Source organism: Coturnix japonica, chromosome Z (assembly GCF_054131305.1).
Source record: "Coturnix japonica strain WE chromosome Z, WE-NBRP24, whole genome shotgun sequence".
NCBI classification, from domain to species: Eukaryota; Metazoa; Chordata; class Aves; order Galliformes; family Phasianidae; genus Coturnix; species Coturnix japonica.
This window is the reverse complement of record NC_140702.1, coordinates 43,142,384-43,158,612: the sequence shown is the minus strand read 5'-3', so window position 1 is coordinate 43,158,612 and position 16,229 is coordinate 43,142,384. Positions and strand designations below refer to the sequence as shown.

General features: G+C 40.1%; 1 protein-coding gene across 18 annotated transcripts in view; it reads right to left on the bottom strand.

The window, feature by feature from the left end:
- The window catches only part of BNC2 (basonuclin zinc finger protein 2), a 360,639-nt gene that overhangs the window by 13,538 nt on the left and 330,872 nt on the right, over positions 1-16,229 (bottom strand). For 8 of the 18 annotated variants that reach the window (XM_032441223.2, XM_085528308.1, XM_085528310.1 and 5 more), the window contains one exon: positions 3,989-15,968. The exons of 3 other annotated variants lie outside the window; for them this stretch is intronic. In XM_032441223.2, coding sequence (XP_032297114.2) covers positions 15,308-15,968 — 661 coding nt within the window. In that variant the 3' untranslated portion in view covers positions 3,989-15,307. Of the gene's footprint in view, positions 1-3,988; positions 15,969-16,229 lie in introns of those variants that run through there. 7 more of the 18 variants (XR_014939176.1, XM_085528315.1, XM_085528313.1 and 4 more) reach the window with 3 other exon arrangements.

The window sequence follows — 16,229 nt, the reverse complement described above, 5'->3', positions numbered from 1 at the left end:
GGCCTTGAACTTAGTCTTCAAGCAGTCAGGCTGCTCCATTAAACTCCACTGAGTATTCATGAAATAAGAAGGAAGGATATCCAAATGCTGGTTTTGCAGATAACCATATTTTTATTTTCCTCATGAACTGCATAGTCCTCATTTTGGCCTTTTCTGCTGACAGTAGAAGACTGATCAAGAATCTTTCAGCACTTAAAAAATCTGTTACTGCTTTTTTTGTTGTTGTTGTTGTTGTTTTAATCATGAAATTTTATCTAGTTTGTGTTCTTGTTAATATGAATGGCTCTTCTTTTTACCTGGTATTTACACCATGCCCTCTTGTCACACATTTATACAGCACAGTTACACCCCCTTTTAGCTCTCATTTCCTTGTATATGGAACTAAGCTCTGCTAAGCTGCCATCATAAAATTCACAATTTCCTTCTCTGCAAGCAAGGGCAACAGTTGTTTGAATTTGTCTTTCTTGTTCATGGGCAACCAAACTACATACAGTGTTCTGAATGAAGGCTGGGTTGAGTTTTGGGAAGCTTTGCTGGAGCTGCCCAAGCTCTCCTGGAAATGACTCATCTGATAACTCTTAGAATCATGTTTAATCTTGAAGGCCTCTACACCTACTTAGAAAGTATCTTTACACTGTTGCTTGGTCTCACTTTATTTCCCAATGAAAAATCTTTTTGCTATTTGCTTTCATTTTGCAAAGTCTGAATTAGCTTGACCTTTGGCAAGTCTGGCTGTGTACCCAAGCCTCCTGACTCTAAAGTATGCATTCTGAGTGAGGTCTCCGTTTTTTGCTCTTCTTTGGAAACTCCCTTCTGGCTTCTCTTCTTATTACTGGCATCACTTATGACATCACTTTTCATACTGGAAGATGGAGACTGGAGCAGCAGGGGCAGGGGGATTGTGGTGGAGTGGTTAGGAATGAATATAGCATTCAGTCCTTGTGACCCACATCAGCAGCAAGCTGCTCTGGAGAACATGCCAACAAAAAATGCAACCTCAAGCAATGCAGGAAGTTCCAAAAAGGGCATTTGTAATTGCCATGTGGCAAAATGCACAGAAAGCTTCAGTGATTAGCTCTCCACTGGGACTGGTTACCACTTCAGTGGAATTAGCTACACAGGATATTTTACTAAGCTCAGTATTGGCCATTGTGCAATGCACTTCACCTTGGACAGAGCTGTCATAGGATTAGCAATGTATTGCTGGGAGAATTGAAATCCAGCTTGAACTCTCAAAAAACAGAGAGGCTATAATGGGGATTCTTTTTTGGCTGATGTCAAGAAGTTGCCACCTGAAAGCAGGGCAGCACTGGGCACTTGGATCCTATGGAGACTACAAGCCTACAAGAAGCACGTACCTGCCTTGGTGCTGCTATGACAGCCAGGACTGTAAGCAGCAATGCTTATTTGCTCTGACTGTCATTTTGTGTTCTTCTTTACAGAGAGGTTTCAGCTAAAGGTCATAGGAGAGCCACTGTATATTTTTTCTTCAAACAAAATCAATTGAAGGACCTAGAACACAATAAGTTATGTTGCAGGGTTGCACTTGCGTGTATTCCCATTGGAGACCTATCAGTGTGAACTAGCACTGTTGGGAAATCTCTCCAGCTACCACAGTTAATCAATATCTGTTCATTATACTCTCTCTGATGAATATGGCTAAGGTTTGGGTAAGCATGAGTCAGGTGACTTAAAAATAACAGCACCTCACATAAGATCAATAAAGGGCAGGTTTTCTCTAGTATTAATCTGGGCAAACTAATGTAGTTTTTATCTCCCCTCTTCTTCCCACCTCTTGCTCATTGTTGGTATATCAACATCACTGTAGGAGTGGCTTTATTAAATTAGAAGCACTTAATCTACTGTCACACTGTCAACTTGCAGGCAGTAAACAAGCAGACAACAAGTTTTCAAGTGGCCCAGTGTGCCTCAACTGGCTCTCACCCAGGCAGTTAGCTCAGAGCTGTGCCAAAAGCAGTCTTTATGGGTGCCTGCTAATATTTCTGCACTGAGCATGAAAACCCTATGCTAGAAAAGATTGTTTGAGGGGAATTCATGCCAATTATAGATGTGTTATGACAGATGAAATGATTATAATTATGCTTGGCTTCCATGCAGAACTACATTAACACATCTATGACATTTAATAACATGGGAGGATAACCACATGCCTCAACAGAGGTTGACTTTCCACAAAGTTGCTTAACTTATATATTTTTCCTTCCTCAGTCTTTCTCCCACCCACTGAAATTAAGAAGAGCTGCATTTGCTTGAAGCACTTTGGGGAAAAAATAAAAACTAAAAAAAGGGAAGGGGAGAGAAACGAAAGGGAAAGGAAGGAAAGGGAAGGAATACAAGAAAGTTAGAAGAAGCTGAAGGAAGAGACGTGGGGGGGGGTGGAAGGGGAAGGGGAAGGAGAAAGGAAAAAAAGTGGCGGCATGTAACTTAAATACATGAAGCTAACAATTACAAGTCATTAACAGATTCAAAGCATCTGGCTCCTCGTTGGGTTTTTTAGAAAATCATCCAGACTGAATAAACAGTGGAGCTGTGGAGGACAACTTTTATCTATATGGTCCATGTATATTAGCACACAGGTTATATTAAAGCTAGGGAAAATCTGGACTGGAAAGAGAAGCCCTGTTTCTAGAGTTTAACCATCTGCAAGAAACAAGCAAACAAACAAATAAATTCATTTGTTTGTGCTGGCAGAGATGTAAAAAGGTAGGAAGATAGCTTTGGGAACGCACTAAATCCATCTGAGAGTATTACCAGCCGACCAACCAACCACTTTCCACAGACTTCAAGTTCTCAGTGTTTAACAAATTCTAGTTAATTGGCCTTCACATTCCTTTCTTTCTCCACCTCTACATCCACATTCAGCTGGTGAGTCCAGTTGCCTCCATTTTGCTGATAAGGACATGTGCTGCAACAGTCCTTTTTGAATTCTACCAAATACTGAGCAGGCTGTTTCCACCCCAGCCAACCTGTTAGAAAAGGGCATATTTGCAAGCAGATATCCATTCCCTTTGAACTAAACAGGACTGTACATGCACTTGAAATTCAGCACAGAGTGCTCAGCACTTTGCCAACACAGAACCCATAACAGGACAAGTTGCCTTTTGATATTCCTTTTAGAATGAGTTCATATGAATCATATTCCATCCCATTGACTCACTTATGTTTGTAATGTGGCCTCTTTGTCCCTCTGAGCATAGCATTCACAGGTATATCCTGCTAAGAGACGTCCCTTCAACTGCTTGTTTCTGTTTTGGTAAGAAGTGCATAATGGGGAACATCACAAGCACCAGAGAAGCTCAGACTGAAGAAGAACTGTTTACCCCAGAAGAATCTAGCTCACAATCTGCCAGCTGATACAGCCACCCCTTACAAGAAAATGAAGAAGATTAATTAAAAGACAGCCTTCTGTCTTCAAAATGGGACTTGGAAATAGGATTTTCCCATTACACACCTATACCAAAGAGGAGAAAGAGGACAATGTCAAGAATTGGAAGGTGAATCCTCTAGTGGTATGTGCTTACAGCCCAGTGCTAGATCAGTAGGCAGAAGTCAGTGGGAGAGCACACTTGGCCAGCATCCTCACCTTCACAAAGCACGAGAATGCTCCAGCTCAAACAGAGATTAATGAGCTGTGTGACTGCTTTGAAAAGCAAAAGGGAGGGTGACCTGTGCTAGGACACTAAGTTCATTTTATAAGACCTCTTACTTCAGTTTCTCCGCTTATCAGATATTCCAAGTGTGAGCAATGCCAATCTTAGGAAGCTTTCACAGATGTTTAAATGACAGACTCTGGATGCAAAACATCTCTGGGCAAATGTGTGCAAGCCAGAGGAAAAAATATTGTTACGCATCCCCTCAAAATATTTCTATATTCAATTCTGGCAAATAAGCAAATCTTTCAAAAGAAGTTTTTTGGCTCTCAAAATAGAAGGAAAAGAGGGGAAAGAAAAAGACAGAGAAAGAAAAGTCAGTGACTGATAAATCTTTAATATAAAAATTGTACAAGAATTTTGATACAAATTACAAGAGGTATTTGGACAAAGTATGAGTAAAACTCCATTTATATCCCCAAAACCTTATGCATTTTATGCAAAAGACATACTGTAGGACAGTTACAGTACAGAAGATACAAGAAAAGAAATGTCAAATTAAAAAGAGGAGTTTTAATTCCCTCAGACTACTAATGGAAAAAACTTGTTTAGAGTACATACAGTATTTATGAAGCTACCAATGTCACGATTATTAGATCAACATGATGCCGTTTTCATATCCCCTTGTACAGCTATGTTCCATAGTGCATGCTTTGGTTCTGCAGGCAGGACAGCAGAGCATTCACCTTTTTCTCACATGGAGAACAAATAGTGAAAATTAAACGCCTCATCCGTTCCAGATGGAGAAAGGCCCTTGTAAAAACATCCACTGGGCCCCAACTCCTGACAGCCCTGTGTGCATGGGGTGCTCGGTGACACGCTGTGTGACACAGCCTGCAGACATGGACAGCAGTGAGCTTGCCGTCCTGCTGCTGTAGCCCCCCCCACCCTCCAATGGCTCAGCTCAAGCATCTCATCTCTGTGTGGCACTGAGCTGGCTGTACTGCTGTGGTAAGGGGACCGTCTTGCAGAGGGAGGGGTTTCCAGGCTTTTTGTCTCTGCAGCCAGAACCACCACCAGCCCGCTGTGGGTGACCAAATGCATGAAGGTTCGAATTCAGTTTTTCTCAGCTTACATCTCCGTGTGGACCCCCAGACAGTTCCTGATCTATTTGGTCCACAGCAGGTGGCTGCAAGGGAAACTGATACTTCTCTCTGCCCATGTGACCTTCTCAGTCAAAGTTGTTAAAACCACAGCTGTGTTGATGAGGAGGTGCCCTCAGCAAAACTCCAAGCCCATTTGGTTGTGGGGATGAACCCACTACAGTGAGATAGTCAGAGGTACAAACAGGTTGTGGTGACCTGCTTGCAGGTGAGTAGAAATGTGTGGAGGTTTGGCCAGGGTAAATTTTGACTGTGCTCAGGGGTCAGGTTAGCCTGCTTTCACACCTGTTTTCACATGCACTGAACTGGGACACAGAGCCCTTCTTACAGACAGGAAGAGAGGCGGGAGGCATGGATGGGAACACAGACACTGCCCATTTAGAAACTGCTGCATTATGGAAAGTAGCCCCATATGACATAGGAACCAAAGTTTGCACAAGAAAAAGCAGCATGCTGAATTTCATATTTATAAATAGCTAAATGAGACACACACACACACAACAGTGGCCATTTTATTCATCTTGTCACTTTACAAACGGTGACCATTTTCACAGATGGAATGCATAAGACTTTCCAAATGGAGAATATCAGGAGGATGTGTTACTTTTCTGAAAGAAGTTTTATAAGAGATTCTCCTAGAGAAGAGGTGGGAAAAGGAGAAGAAAATGAGAAAACTAAGACAATGACTGAAGATCATACAAGAGTTCATAAAAAATAATGACAATAAAAGAAATAAAAATGTAAAAATGCCATCTGAAAAAAAATAACAAGCAACTCAGACTTAGTCTGTACAGCTTAAGTGGCCCTATTAATTTCACTGGTCATTGAACAGACCAAGAGGAGCAGGGCCAGGATCCCAGTGCCTGCGGCTGCAGAACTGTCCTATCGCCGCACAATGGGGCATGGTCTGGTGCAGGGCTGTGGGGATGCAGAGCATGATGACATGGGGACATGGGGATGTAGGTACACAGGGACATGAGGACCTGGGGGTACAAGGACAGAGTGCCTGTATCTGCTGCTGGCTGCTGGCAGGAGCGTACACCATTCCCCAGCTGGGATGCGGACACACGGCTGTGCCACAGCTCTCCTAGAGCCACAGTTCACAGTCTCATGCATTCCGTAACAGGAGCGGACAGGTTGTGATTAACTATTGATGAGTTTGCCATCCTAACTGTGCATTATCCTCTGATCATTCCCAACCCTTTGTTTGACAACGGATGCCTTATAAAATCTTTATGCATCACTTAGCTAGTCTCGCTCTCTCTTTCTTCTCTAGAAATATAATTACCCTGGATGCTTTCTTCCATTTTCCTGAAGTGTTTTTCTCCAAAGGTTTGAAGAGAGCAGCATGCGAAGTCTGTGGAACATCTGAATAAACCTCTCTACACCATAGACATTTGCTTTGTCAAGCTTCTTGTGTAATTAGGTGTTTAAGAAGAAACATACATATCAATGAATGTCTAAAAATGATGTAATTTTGCCCCTTTGTAACTCAGTTTACTGTCATTATGTCCTCTTCCTACTTTCTGTCTGTCTCTCACAAGCACATGCACAAGGACAGAAATGGCTGACTTTTTCACAGCCAGCCCCTGAAATAGGGAGGGACAGGGCAGTTAAGCTGATGGCTCTGGCCTTGGTGTGCACTGAGTGCATATAGAGCTTGTGGGAGAGCAGGGCTTGAGCTCAGCCTTTGCACCTCCAACACAGACACTGCTCCCTCTTGCGCCAGGCCTCAAGAAGTTGCCTCATGGCTTCAGCCCTTATAGCTTCTGATGCATGTGGAGGGAAAAGATCACCAGCCAAGGTCTGACTGGTAGAAGGCCTTGGCATACTGTATTGGGTACCGCCACCTTTGATACAGTAATTACCACGAGGACCTGGAAAGAAATTTAGCATCCAGATCTGGGAAATAGGAAATACTGTCCACTAATGTAACGAATCACCTAAGGTTATGAAAAATAACAAACTCCCAAGAGGCTGTGTTTAGGTCTTCCGGGCCTGGCATTTTTCTGTAAGCTGCCTCTTTACGCATTGCATGGGCAATACCAGTTCAGTCCACAGTGAGCAGCACTCAGGGAACCAATGGGACTTGGTACTACGGTCCCAGAACAGAAATCCTGCTGGCTGGGTGAGCAAAGCAGGTCTCACTGAATCCTTAGGCTACATGATCTTCCAGCAACTGTTGGCCAGCCAGTGAGCGGTTCTGACTGACCCACATACCAGAAGAGGGGGTGGTGGGGCCAGCACACGGACCTTTCACATGTGCAGGACTTCTTCAGCAGGGTGCATGCGCCCAAGCCGCTTCCCCTCTCAAACTCTTCTTCTCCAGAGTGCTTTGTCTGAAAGGCAGTGCTGGAGACTGTGCTTTTGGCAGTGTCCTTGTTAATGAAGAGATAAATCAGAGCAGAGTGAATTCCTCCTTGTATGAGGGCAGCAGATTGTGTCTCAGATACATCTCCCTAACACTTTACAGAGGTTCACACTGACCTCAGCAGGAGATGTTCCTGTCACAGCAGAAAGAATATCTGGAATTGGCATTCACCATTGGAATCTGAGGGAATGGCTTTGCTCTGAAATTTGCCATGGGATGGGCTAAACCAGAAAAAAGATAAGATTACATGTCCTGTTTGCTGCTGAACCCACAGTCAGACCTGCAGCGAGTCTGCACATCTATTTCTAGCAGGTACAGTGTGGCTTATGCCAATACGAAGCAATTAGTTGCTACATAAGCAGACAAAAGTGCCGTCACAGACAGCATTTCTCAGCTGACCTTTTGTTAAGAAGCCATCTTGTTACTGTCTGCTTGATAGCTCGATAGAGCAGCCAGTGGCAGCCTTGGGCTTCCCAAAGACAAATCGAAGCACTCCAGATGGGACTTCCCTTCACTCACTGCAGATGTGTGTGTGTACGTGTGCGTGTGTGTCAAGGAACAGGGAGGGAAAGCCTGGTTCTTATACTCAATTTCCCCTTCACAGGGAATAAACAGGCAATTACGCATCCTTTTATATTTGATGGCCAAGTGCTGAACTTGAAAGCACACTATTAGTTTGTGTCCCTTCAGGGCCAGTGCAATAAGTAGCCAGGAGAGCTGGGGCTAAGCAAGAGAGGGTGTTGTCTGCTGTTAGTGTGACAGTCTTGTCAGCAGCATTCACATTACTGGAAGGTAATAAAGTGACAAGTAAGTTATTAGAAAGATATGAGGTGAAATTGAACTGAAGCATCTTGCTGCTCAGCTAGTTATTTTTTTTTTCCCCCTTCTTTGTAATGGGCCACTATTTGTTACAAACCAAGCCTTGTCTTGAGATCTTATATAAAAAAAGAAATATTTATTCTTTGCAGGAAAGGTCACATGAATTTACAACACCACACTTTAAAGGAGAGGAATGGGAAAATAGTTTTATGACAACTACAGCTGCTATTAAAAAAAAAAAATACAGTGTCATCATAATGAACAGTAATACTGGCAAAATTCAGAGGACTTGTCAAAAAACATGTCCATTTTTTAACCCTTCCATGGCCAAGAAATGCTTTTTTTTCAGTGCCAATACCAAACACAACAGCAACAGTATTGAGATATACATGTTCAATATAAAAATCAAAGCTGTCACTCAAACTGTCATTCAGGATCATGGCTTGACTGCAGAAAACAAGCCACATAAAGACTAGTTAACTACCGATTCAAGATAATATTACTCATGTAAAAAAAGTTGCTGCTTCAGTCTGTTCCAGGCCATTTCAAAGGCAGTGATAATGCTGCTTGGCAAGAAGAGACAGAAACCGTGGGACTGGAACAGACATGTACTCGGGCAAACATGTGGATGAAAGGTTCAGTCCATCATATGATGTTGCTCTAAAGAAAAAAAATGGGTATGGAAAAGAGTTCCTTTTATGTCCCTACAGGAGGGGTAAAAAACCCAACTCATCATGTGGCGACAGCAGGATATGCTGATGCTTATCTTGCAAAGTAGCACGAGAGTCACTGTTTTGTTGAGTTACTATAGTAGCAAAGTAGTGGCATAAGAAAAAAAAATTAAGAAGGAATCGGACATATACCAGCTGCCATCATGTGTCTGCCACTCACCTTCTCCCTACAGAGAACTTCTGCTGCCTCCTTGCTCTTACTACAGATGCTTTTGCTGCATTTCATCTTTTCTTTTTTTTCTTTTTTCTTCCTTTATTTCTTTCTTTCTTTTCTTTTCTTTTTTTTTTTTTTTAAATAAAAATGAATAATTCTGTTAATACAACCCAAAGAGGGAGTGATATAAACATTCTTGGGATGAAGAAGGACTAATAATTCTCTTCACATAACTTGCATCTAACATTTCAAGGAGCATGTTGTGCCTTTCCCTCCCTTATTCCTACTCTGGCCACCAAAGACGTGAAAATGTTCTGCAGAATCCGAGTAAAAATGTATTCTTAGAAGATGCTGTGTTTTATGATGGTGGCAGATTTCTAACAACACTGTGAAAAACAGGCCTAAACCACATATTTTCATTTTAAATTACCAAATTCACAGAAAGAGAAAATTTTGCAACAAAATTTCACTCTTATAAGTTGTTCCTGTCTTTGGAACAGATTGAACAATGTATCATTGCGTTTCTGATCTTTTCAGATAATCACACAGCTCCTTGTCTTGCTGCTTAGGCACATTCCTACCCCACGTAATTAGCTATGCTAGATCCTAGAACTGGTTTAACTGAGAAGACTAAAACTCAGAGAAAACTGAAGTAAATGCCTGCCATCTCATTTCCTATGAGCCAGACTGGACCGGACTGATAGAGGTGCTGTTTCCCCTGGCAGCTGCTCTCCTGCTCAGTACCTGACTGATTATTTTTCCTAAACAGCTTTTATTATTTATTTATTTATCTATTTATTTATATTTATTTATTCTTTTTTTTTTTTTGGGGGGGGGGGAGGGGGAGGGGAATGAAATGGGAAATGGAAAAGTGATAGAAAACATAAACTTATAGAATAGGCCGAGAAATTACACTTTCTTTTTCCAGAGTGGAGGAAGGGAGGGAGGAGGGGAAGGAAGGATGGAAGGATGGAAGGAAGAAAGGAAGGAAGGGAGGGAGGGAGGAAGGGAGGGAGGAAGGAAGGGAAGAAGGGAGGAAGGGAGGGAGGAAGGAAGGGAGGAAGGGAGGAAGGGAGGAAGGAAGGAAGGGAGGAAGGGAGGAAGGGAGGAAGGAAGGAAAGAAAGGAAAGGAAGGAGAAAGGGAGGGAGGGAGGGAGGAAATACACTGTAGGTTACTCATAGCAAATACAGTTAACAATTTCTGCTATGTGAAGTACCTTGGAAACACAAATTTTATGAGCCTAGGCATGAAAAACTTATATGAGACCTTTCATAGTATTGTGTATGTGCTAACAGCCTTTCCAATCCATACTTTCCAAATTGTATCAAGTTCAATTGTGCCTCAGTGGCAGAGTGCTTATAGTTTGTGTGTGTTACTGCAGTGTCAGCATGGAGCCAGATGCAGTTTAAGAGACAAAGGTAAAATCTCAGCCATAACAAAATGTATCTGATTGAGATATACAAAGGCTGCTCTGAAAGTAAGGCCTCCAATTTCATTTTGTTGTCCCACAATCTCAGAGGTTCATATTGGTGGTATGGCAGTAGAAGCTGAACCTTCCCACCAATACTCCATCACATGTTGTTGCTGTGTGACAGATGGCAGCACAGGCATAGTCTGACAAATGGCATCTGATTTGGAAGAGCATATGAAACAAAGGTGTGTCACTGAGAATCTCCGTGTGGAAAAAATGGCACCTGTTGGCATTTATCGATGCTTGCCAAATGCTTATGGAAACCAAACTGTGTGTGTGAGCACAGTGAGGCAGTGGATTGTGCATTTTGGCAGTGGAGGCAGCAACAGCAGGTCACCTCTGCTTGTGCAAATTTTTACAAGCCTGGCAAAAATGAAGAGCTATGGTGGTGATTTTGAAAAGCAGTGTTCTGTAACTGAGTTTGCTCTATCATCAAATAGTGTTACTGTGCTTTCTGAATTTGTTGTAGCTTCCAGAAAAATAAATAGGAGGCATTATTTTTGGAGCAACCTCTGTAGTCCAAGAAAACTGACTAAATACTGCAAAGTATGCAAAGATATTTATACTGATATTAATTAATTCTTCAATAATTAGGTTTTGGACTAAGATCATATCAGTGACAGCCATATTTTAACAGAGGAAACACAAACATCTTTGATATATGATCTGCCAAAAACTAAGCAGTGAGAAGGGCCACCAGTGTTATGGATGCTCTAGTTCCGGTTCCCATTCTTGTACTATTACTCTGCTATTTTCCTTCCAAATTATTTGATATAGATTTTCAAGAATTACTTGGTAATTATCTGGTATCACACACTTTCTTGGAAAAAATAAATGAAAGAAAGAAAAACAAAAGAAAAACAAGCTGTTAGAAGGAAAAAAAAATGCTTAAGAAGAAAGTAATTCTGATTCCAGAAGAGATTCAGTATGCAGTTATTTTCTTGAAGAAGACAAAGCCTGTTTGATATTTACAGAAAAATACGACCATTTTGAATGAACAAAACAGTAAAATAATGTGAAAAACATGTCAGGAATAACTATAGGAACCAAACAACAAAGAACCTATTCCAAGTAAAATGAAGAGTCTCTATAGAGCTCAAATTCCTCAAATTCAATCTAATTCTTGTAGAACAAACATGGACAGGCAATTTTGCAAACTGAAGGACTAGTCATGGGATTATGATGGCATAAGCAACTGTCCAACACTTGTCATCATCATGCCATTACAGTCATGCCTTGTCCTGGATTAGTAAGAAGTTTAGTCTTTATGTGTGTTGCAGCGTGGGTCACTGCTGAGCATTCCTCACCTAGGAATGCTATCTGCTTTGCTATTTTTGTCAGTAAAACCAAACTTCTACAATCCAGCCTTCTTTTCATCATTGTCTGGATAATTTCAAGGAATACAAATTCTAACACAGGAAGAATTGTGACAAATACACTTTCATAAAGATGCTTGTTGAATAGGATAAAGTGAAATACCACTCAATTACATAATAGTTTGTATGCCCTCCTAAAACCAAGAGTGTTCTGATATTAGTGTCTCCACCACTGAAAAAACACTTTGAGTCACCTAGAAACAACAGAGGGAAATACCCTGTCCATAATAAAATTAGTACTTGCATAGAGATGGTATTTCCTACAGGGCTTAAGCATAATCTGAATGAAGTTTAAGATGCCATAACAGAAGTATTGCAGGGCAACTTGTAGTGGCTTTTGAAGGTTTGTCCCTGCTCTTTTACTTTTTTTTTTTTTAACCCTGTTTCATTTTATGAAATAAACCGATCTTTACTCTTGTAATTAATCTGCCAAATTTATCTACAGATGATGTTTGCTTTTTCAAACAATTTTTCCAAAATCATTTGACCTCCAACAGAATGAGAATGAAATGAGAATGCAGAACCATTCAGTGAGGAATTACTTATATACCTCAAGTGTTTTTCATTAAAAACAATATTTATTTATAACATACATAGTTCAAAACAGTGTTTTTGTTTTCTTTTGTTTAGTTTTCCCTATAGAAATAATTCAATTTGTTGTTGTTGTTGTATTGGTTTTTAGACTATCTGTCTTGCTTGGTTCCTAGTAGCCTGGAAAGAGGGGCAGGAGTGCAGTGCAGGTAACCCTACAAAAGACCATGTGTTTTAGAGGAATGCACCTTTACTGTTCTAATTTTCCTCTGTCACTAACACACTGAGCTTGCACAACATAAAACAAAGCAAAGCAGATCTCTATACTCAATTTAACAAGGGAAAATAGTAGAGACTTCAAGGAAAAATAAAAAAGATGAAAGAAAAACAGTTAGTGAAACGGCCTTGCTTTTTGCTATAAACTTTCTTTTTGTTAAACCAGAGGGTAAACTTTCATTATAGTTATTGCGGGATCCACAAAAAGTTTTCCGAGCTTCACCAGTGCACAGAATCAAAAACTGATCAGAGGCTTGTAACCCACAGAAGCACAGTGAGAATTAACATAGAAGGATTTTTCTCTTTTCTACAGCTGAAAATACTGATTTATTAGCTATTGATTGCTGCTTTTGGAAACAAGAGTACTGAAATGCATAAAAAGGACTGTAAAAGAGGAAATCCATATTAAGAGGTTCCTCTAGAAAAATGTAACAGGAGTAAGTACTGATGTGGACATAAAGATAAGAATGATCAAAATGCGCAACAAATCAAAACAGCCACAAGCTGAAGCATAGGAGCATTTCTGACTCTGGGCTAATATTCTGGGTCAGTAAGTACAGAAAAGGAACACATTCTCAACGAACAAATATTTTATTGGATGCTGAAATACCCCTTATTTTGCTTTGCTTTTGCCTTCGTTTTTGCTGTTATTTCTGTCAAGAAGAGTCTACAACAACGGTTTTGGCTGTAGACTGAACGTAAGTAAATACCATCACTCACACAGTATGTTGCGGTAACACAGCCTGCCAGTGTGGTTTACCAGCTCGAGCAACATGTGTAAACACCGGAAACAAAAACAATTCAGAGGACAGCTTCTCATTCTCTCTGTCTTTCTCAATGGCTAGCTCCTTCTCCCTTTCCTGCCCATGCTCTCTGTCTTGCTGGCTCTATTTCCTGGGCTTTGATTCTTTTCTGACAAAGCTTGTGGGTGAAACACAAAACATTAACACAACTAGAGATCCTTTTTTGTTGTTGTTGTTTTTCTTTTTTTTTTTCTGATCTGCAATTTATCCAAAGGGAAAGTTACCCAATAACAATTCCAGCATGTGTTCTCAGAGCTTCTAAGTGCTTCTGCCTTTAACATCTTTTGATTGCTTCTATAAAACATGCTTTAATTATACTACAGAACTTTCCGTTGCAAAAAAAAAAAAAAAAAAAAAAAAAAAGGACAACTTTACAGAACATCATAGTTAACATAGTTAACATTATTTCCCTGTTCCTTTTTAAACAACAAAAAAACAAAAACAAAAACAAAAACAAAAAAAGAAAAAACCAAACCAAACCAAACAACAAAAAAAAAACCACTGCAAAAAATCCAGGCCATAGTAAGAAGCACACAAAATTATATTCATCTTTGTTCTGTGACAAGTAGTATCAGCATTTATATCCCCAAATATTATGCATGTTCAACAAAAAAGAAGTTTACACCAATTCACGTGACACAATTCTGTTTTTCTTCTTTCATATAATGTATTATATATGGAATGAGGATGCTCTATTGTTTCTAGTAATAGTTGGCACTTGAAAAAAGCACCAAGAATTCTGTATTTCACTTTACCCCGTTTCCCTCCCCAGTACTTTTTACTGTAGTCCAAAAACGACAACTGTGGTTATGGTGAATAAGTAACTACATTTTCTTTCTTTTTCTTTCTTTCTTTTCTTTTTTTTTCTTTTTTTTTTTTTTTTCAAAATGTGTGCAAAGTTGGCACTTTTGTATTAACACTAAACACTAATACTCTTTGTTTGGCATTCATGCCCTCATACTGACCAGACCACTTTAATCTAAGTGTATTTCTTTAAAGACACTTACTGAAATTATGGCAATAGTTTAAGGAAAAAAAAAAAAAAAAAAAAAAGAGCATGGATATTATTACACATCCCCTCGTAGTGTACGAAAAAGTGCATGACTGGATTTATGTAATAGTACAAGACAAAAAAATGGTATCAGATCAGGTACTGTAAAGCATGCCAGCACCTCTGTATTACTTATATCTAGCAGGTAGTTAAAACAAGACCGTGGTTCTTTTAAAAATGTGCATTAAAGCTAACATAAATGAGTACAACTAGCCAGCAAACTATTTTTTCCTGCTTATCTAACAGCTGAATGTAACTGTAAAAATTAAGGAAAATAATAATAATAAAAAAAAGAGTTAAACCACCATCAATACAATTGTTTTACATCATAGGCCTGTCAAGGCTCAATATATATATACAAGTGTAACAGCCATGCTTAGTAGAACGTTATCCCCAATGCTTAGAAGACACAAAGACAACTAAGTAGATTTTTTTTCTTATTTTTTTTTCCTTTGCAATTTTTTTCCTTTTTTTTTTCTTTTTTTTTTTTCTTTCTTTCTTTTTTTTTTTTTTTTTTTTTTTTTCAGGTGATAATAATGGGTAGAAGAAAATTGTCTCTTTGGAGATGACCGAGAACATTCTAACAGAACTAAGGACAACTGCAAGTTTTCTGTGGGTTTGTTTTTTTGTTTTTGTTTGCTTTTTTTTTTTTTTTCCTCTTGAAGGGTATCTCACCCCAGATTAAAGATCCCACCTTTTTGTTTCTATTCCCTCCCCCTCTCCCCCCCCCCCCAAAAAAAAAAAAAAAAGAAAAAATAAAACAACGACCAACGAAGGGAAAAAGCACCTGGTGTTTCTTTCTTTTGTTAAAAAAGAAAAGAAAAAGATTATATATATATGTATATTTATATATATATATATATATATATATCAAGGGAGGCTGTATATGGCAGTTCAAATGTGGTGGGCCCTCTCTGAGAGCTGGCATTATGCCGTGTCCATCCTTGAACTAATCTACTGAAGTGAAGGGAATGTTTTTATGCAGGTTGGGATTCTGACTGTGCCGGTTTCGGCTACGGACAGAGGAGAACATCATGTTGCACCCAGGGACTTTGCATTTGTGCATCTCTCGCAAGTGCACTGTTTTATAGTGCACTCTGAGGGTTCCCTTGTTGCTGTACATTTTGTGGCAAATGTTACACATTATCCCACCGTTGCTCACCGAAACACTGTTGAACATGAGGGATCCTGGGACATCAGTGCCCATACCTACAGCTAAGGCAGGGGCATCTGCTTTGTGGGCAGATTCCCCGCTGTCACTTGCCCCATCGACGTCATCCAGGAGAATGCCCTCATCACTTCCTGCATCAGATTCTCTTGAGGAATGGATACTGCTGCTGGACTGGATGCTGGAGGTGGTGCTCAGGTCTAGAACCATATAGTCTTCTGACATGACCCTGCCGTACCCATTCATATGGGAATCCTCAGTACCAGCAGGCGAGGAGGTGTCTTCCCTTATGTCAAGCCCCATCTGATGCTGAGCGCCATATATCTTCACCAAAAATTCATCACGAAGGTCCTTACTAAGAGAAGGCTGTGAGGAGTCCAGGCCCATGTCATCCAGTTCTTTGGTCAACAGTTTACGGTGCAGGTTTATATTAGCACTGTGTCTGGGAAAGGAAGAAGGAAGGGAAGAAAGGAAAAATGTACAGTATTTTTGATTAAAAGTACAGTCGCCAATCACCAAACCCAAATTCTGATTTAGCAATAACATACAAATATCCCCTACTTGTGCTTCTTGGAAAATTCAGTCTTGTTAAAATTGAACAGGTCTATTGAACAAAACAAGTCAAGCAAAATAAACCCCCATATCACTTTCCAGCTACTGTTCCTCAAAATTCTTTCCCAACAGCAGCTACAGCCCTTATATC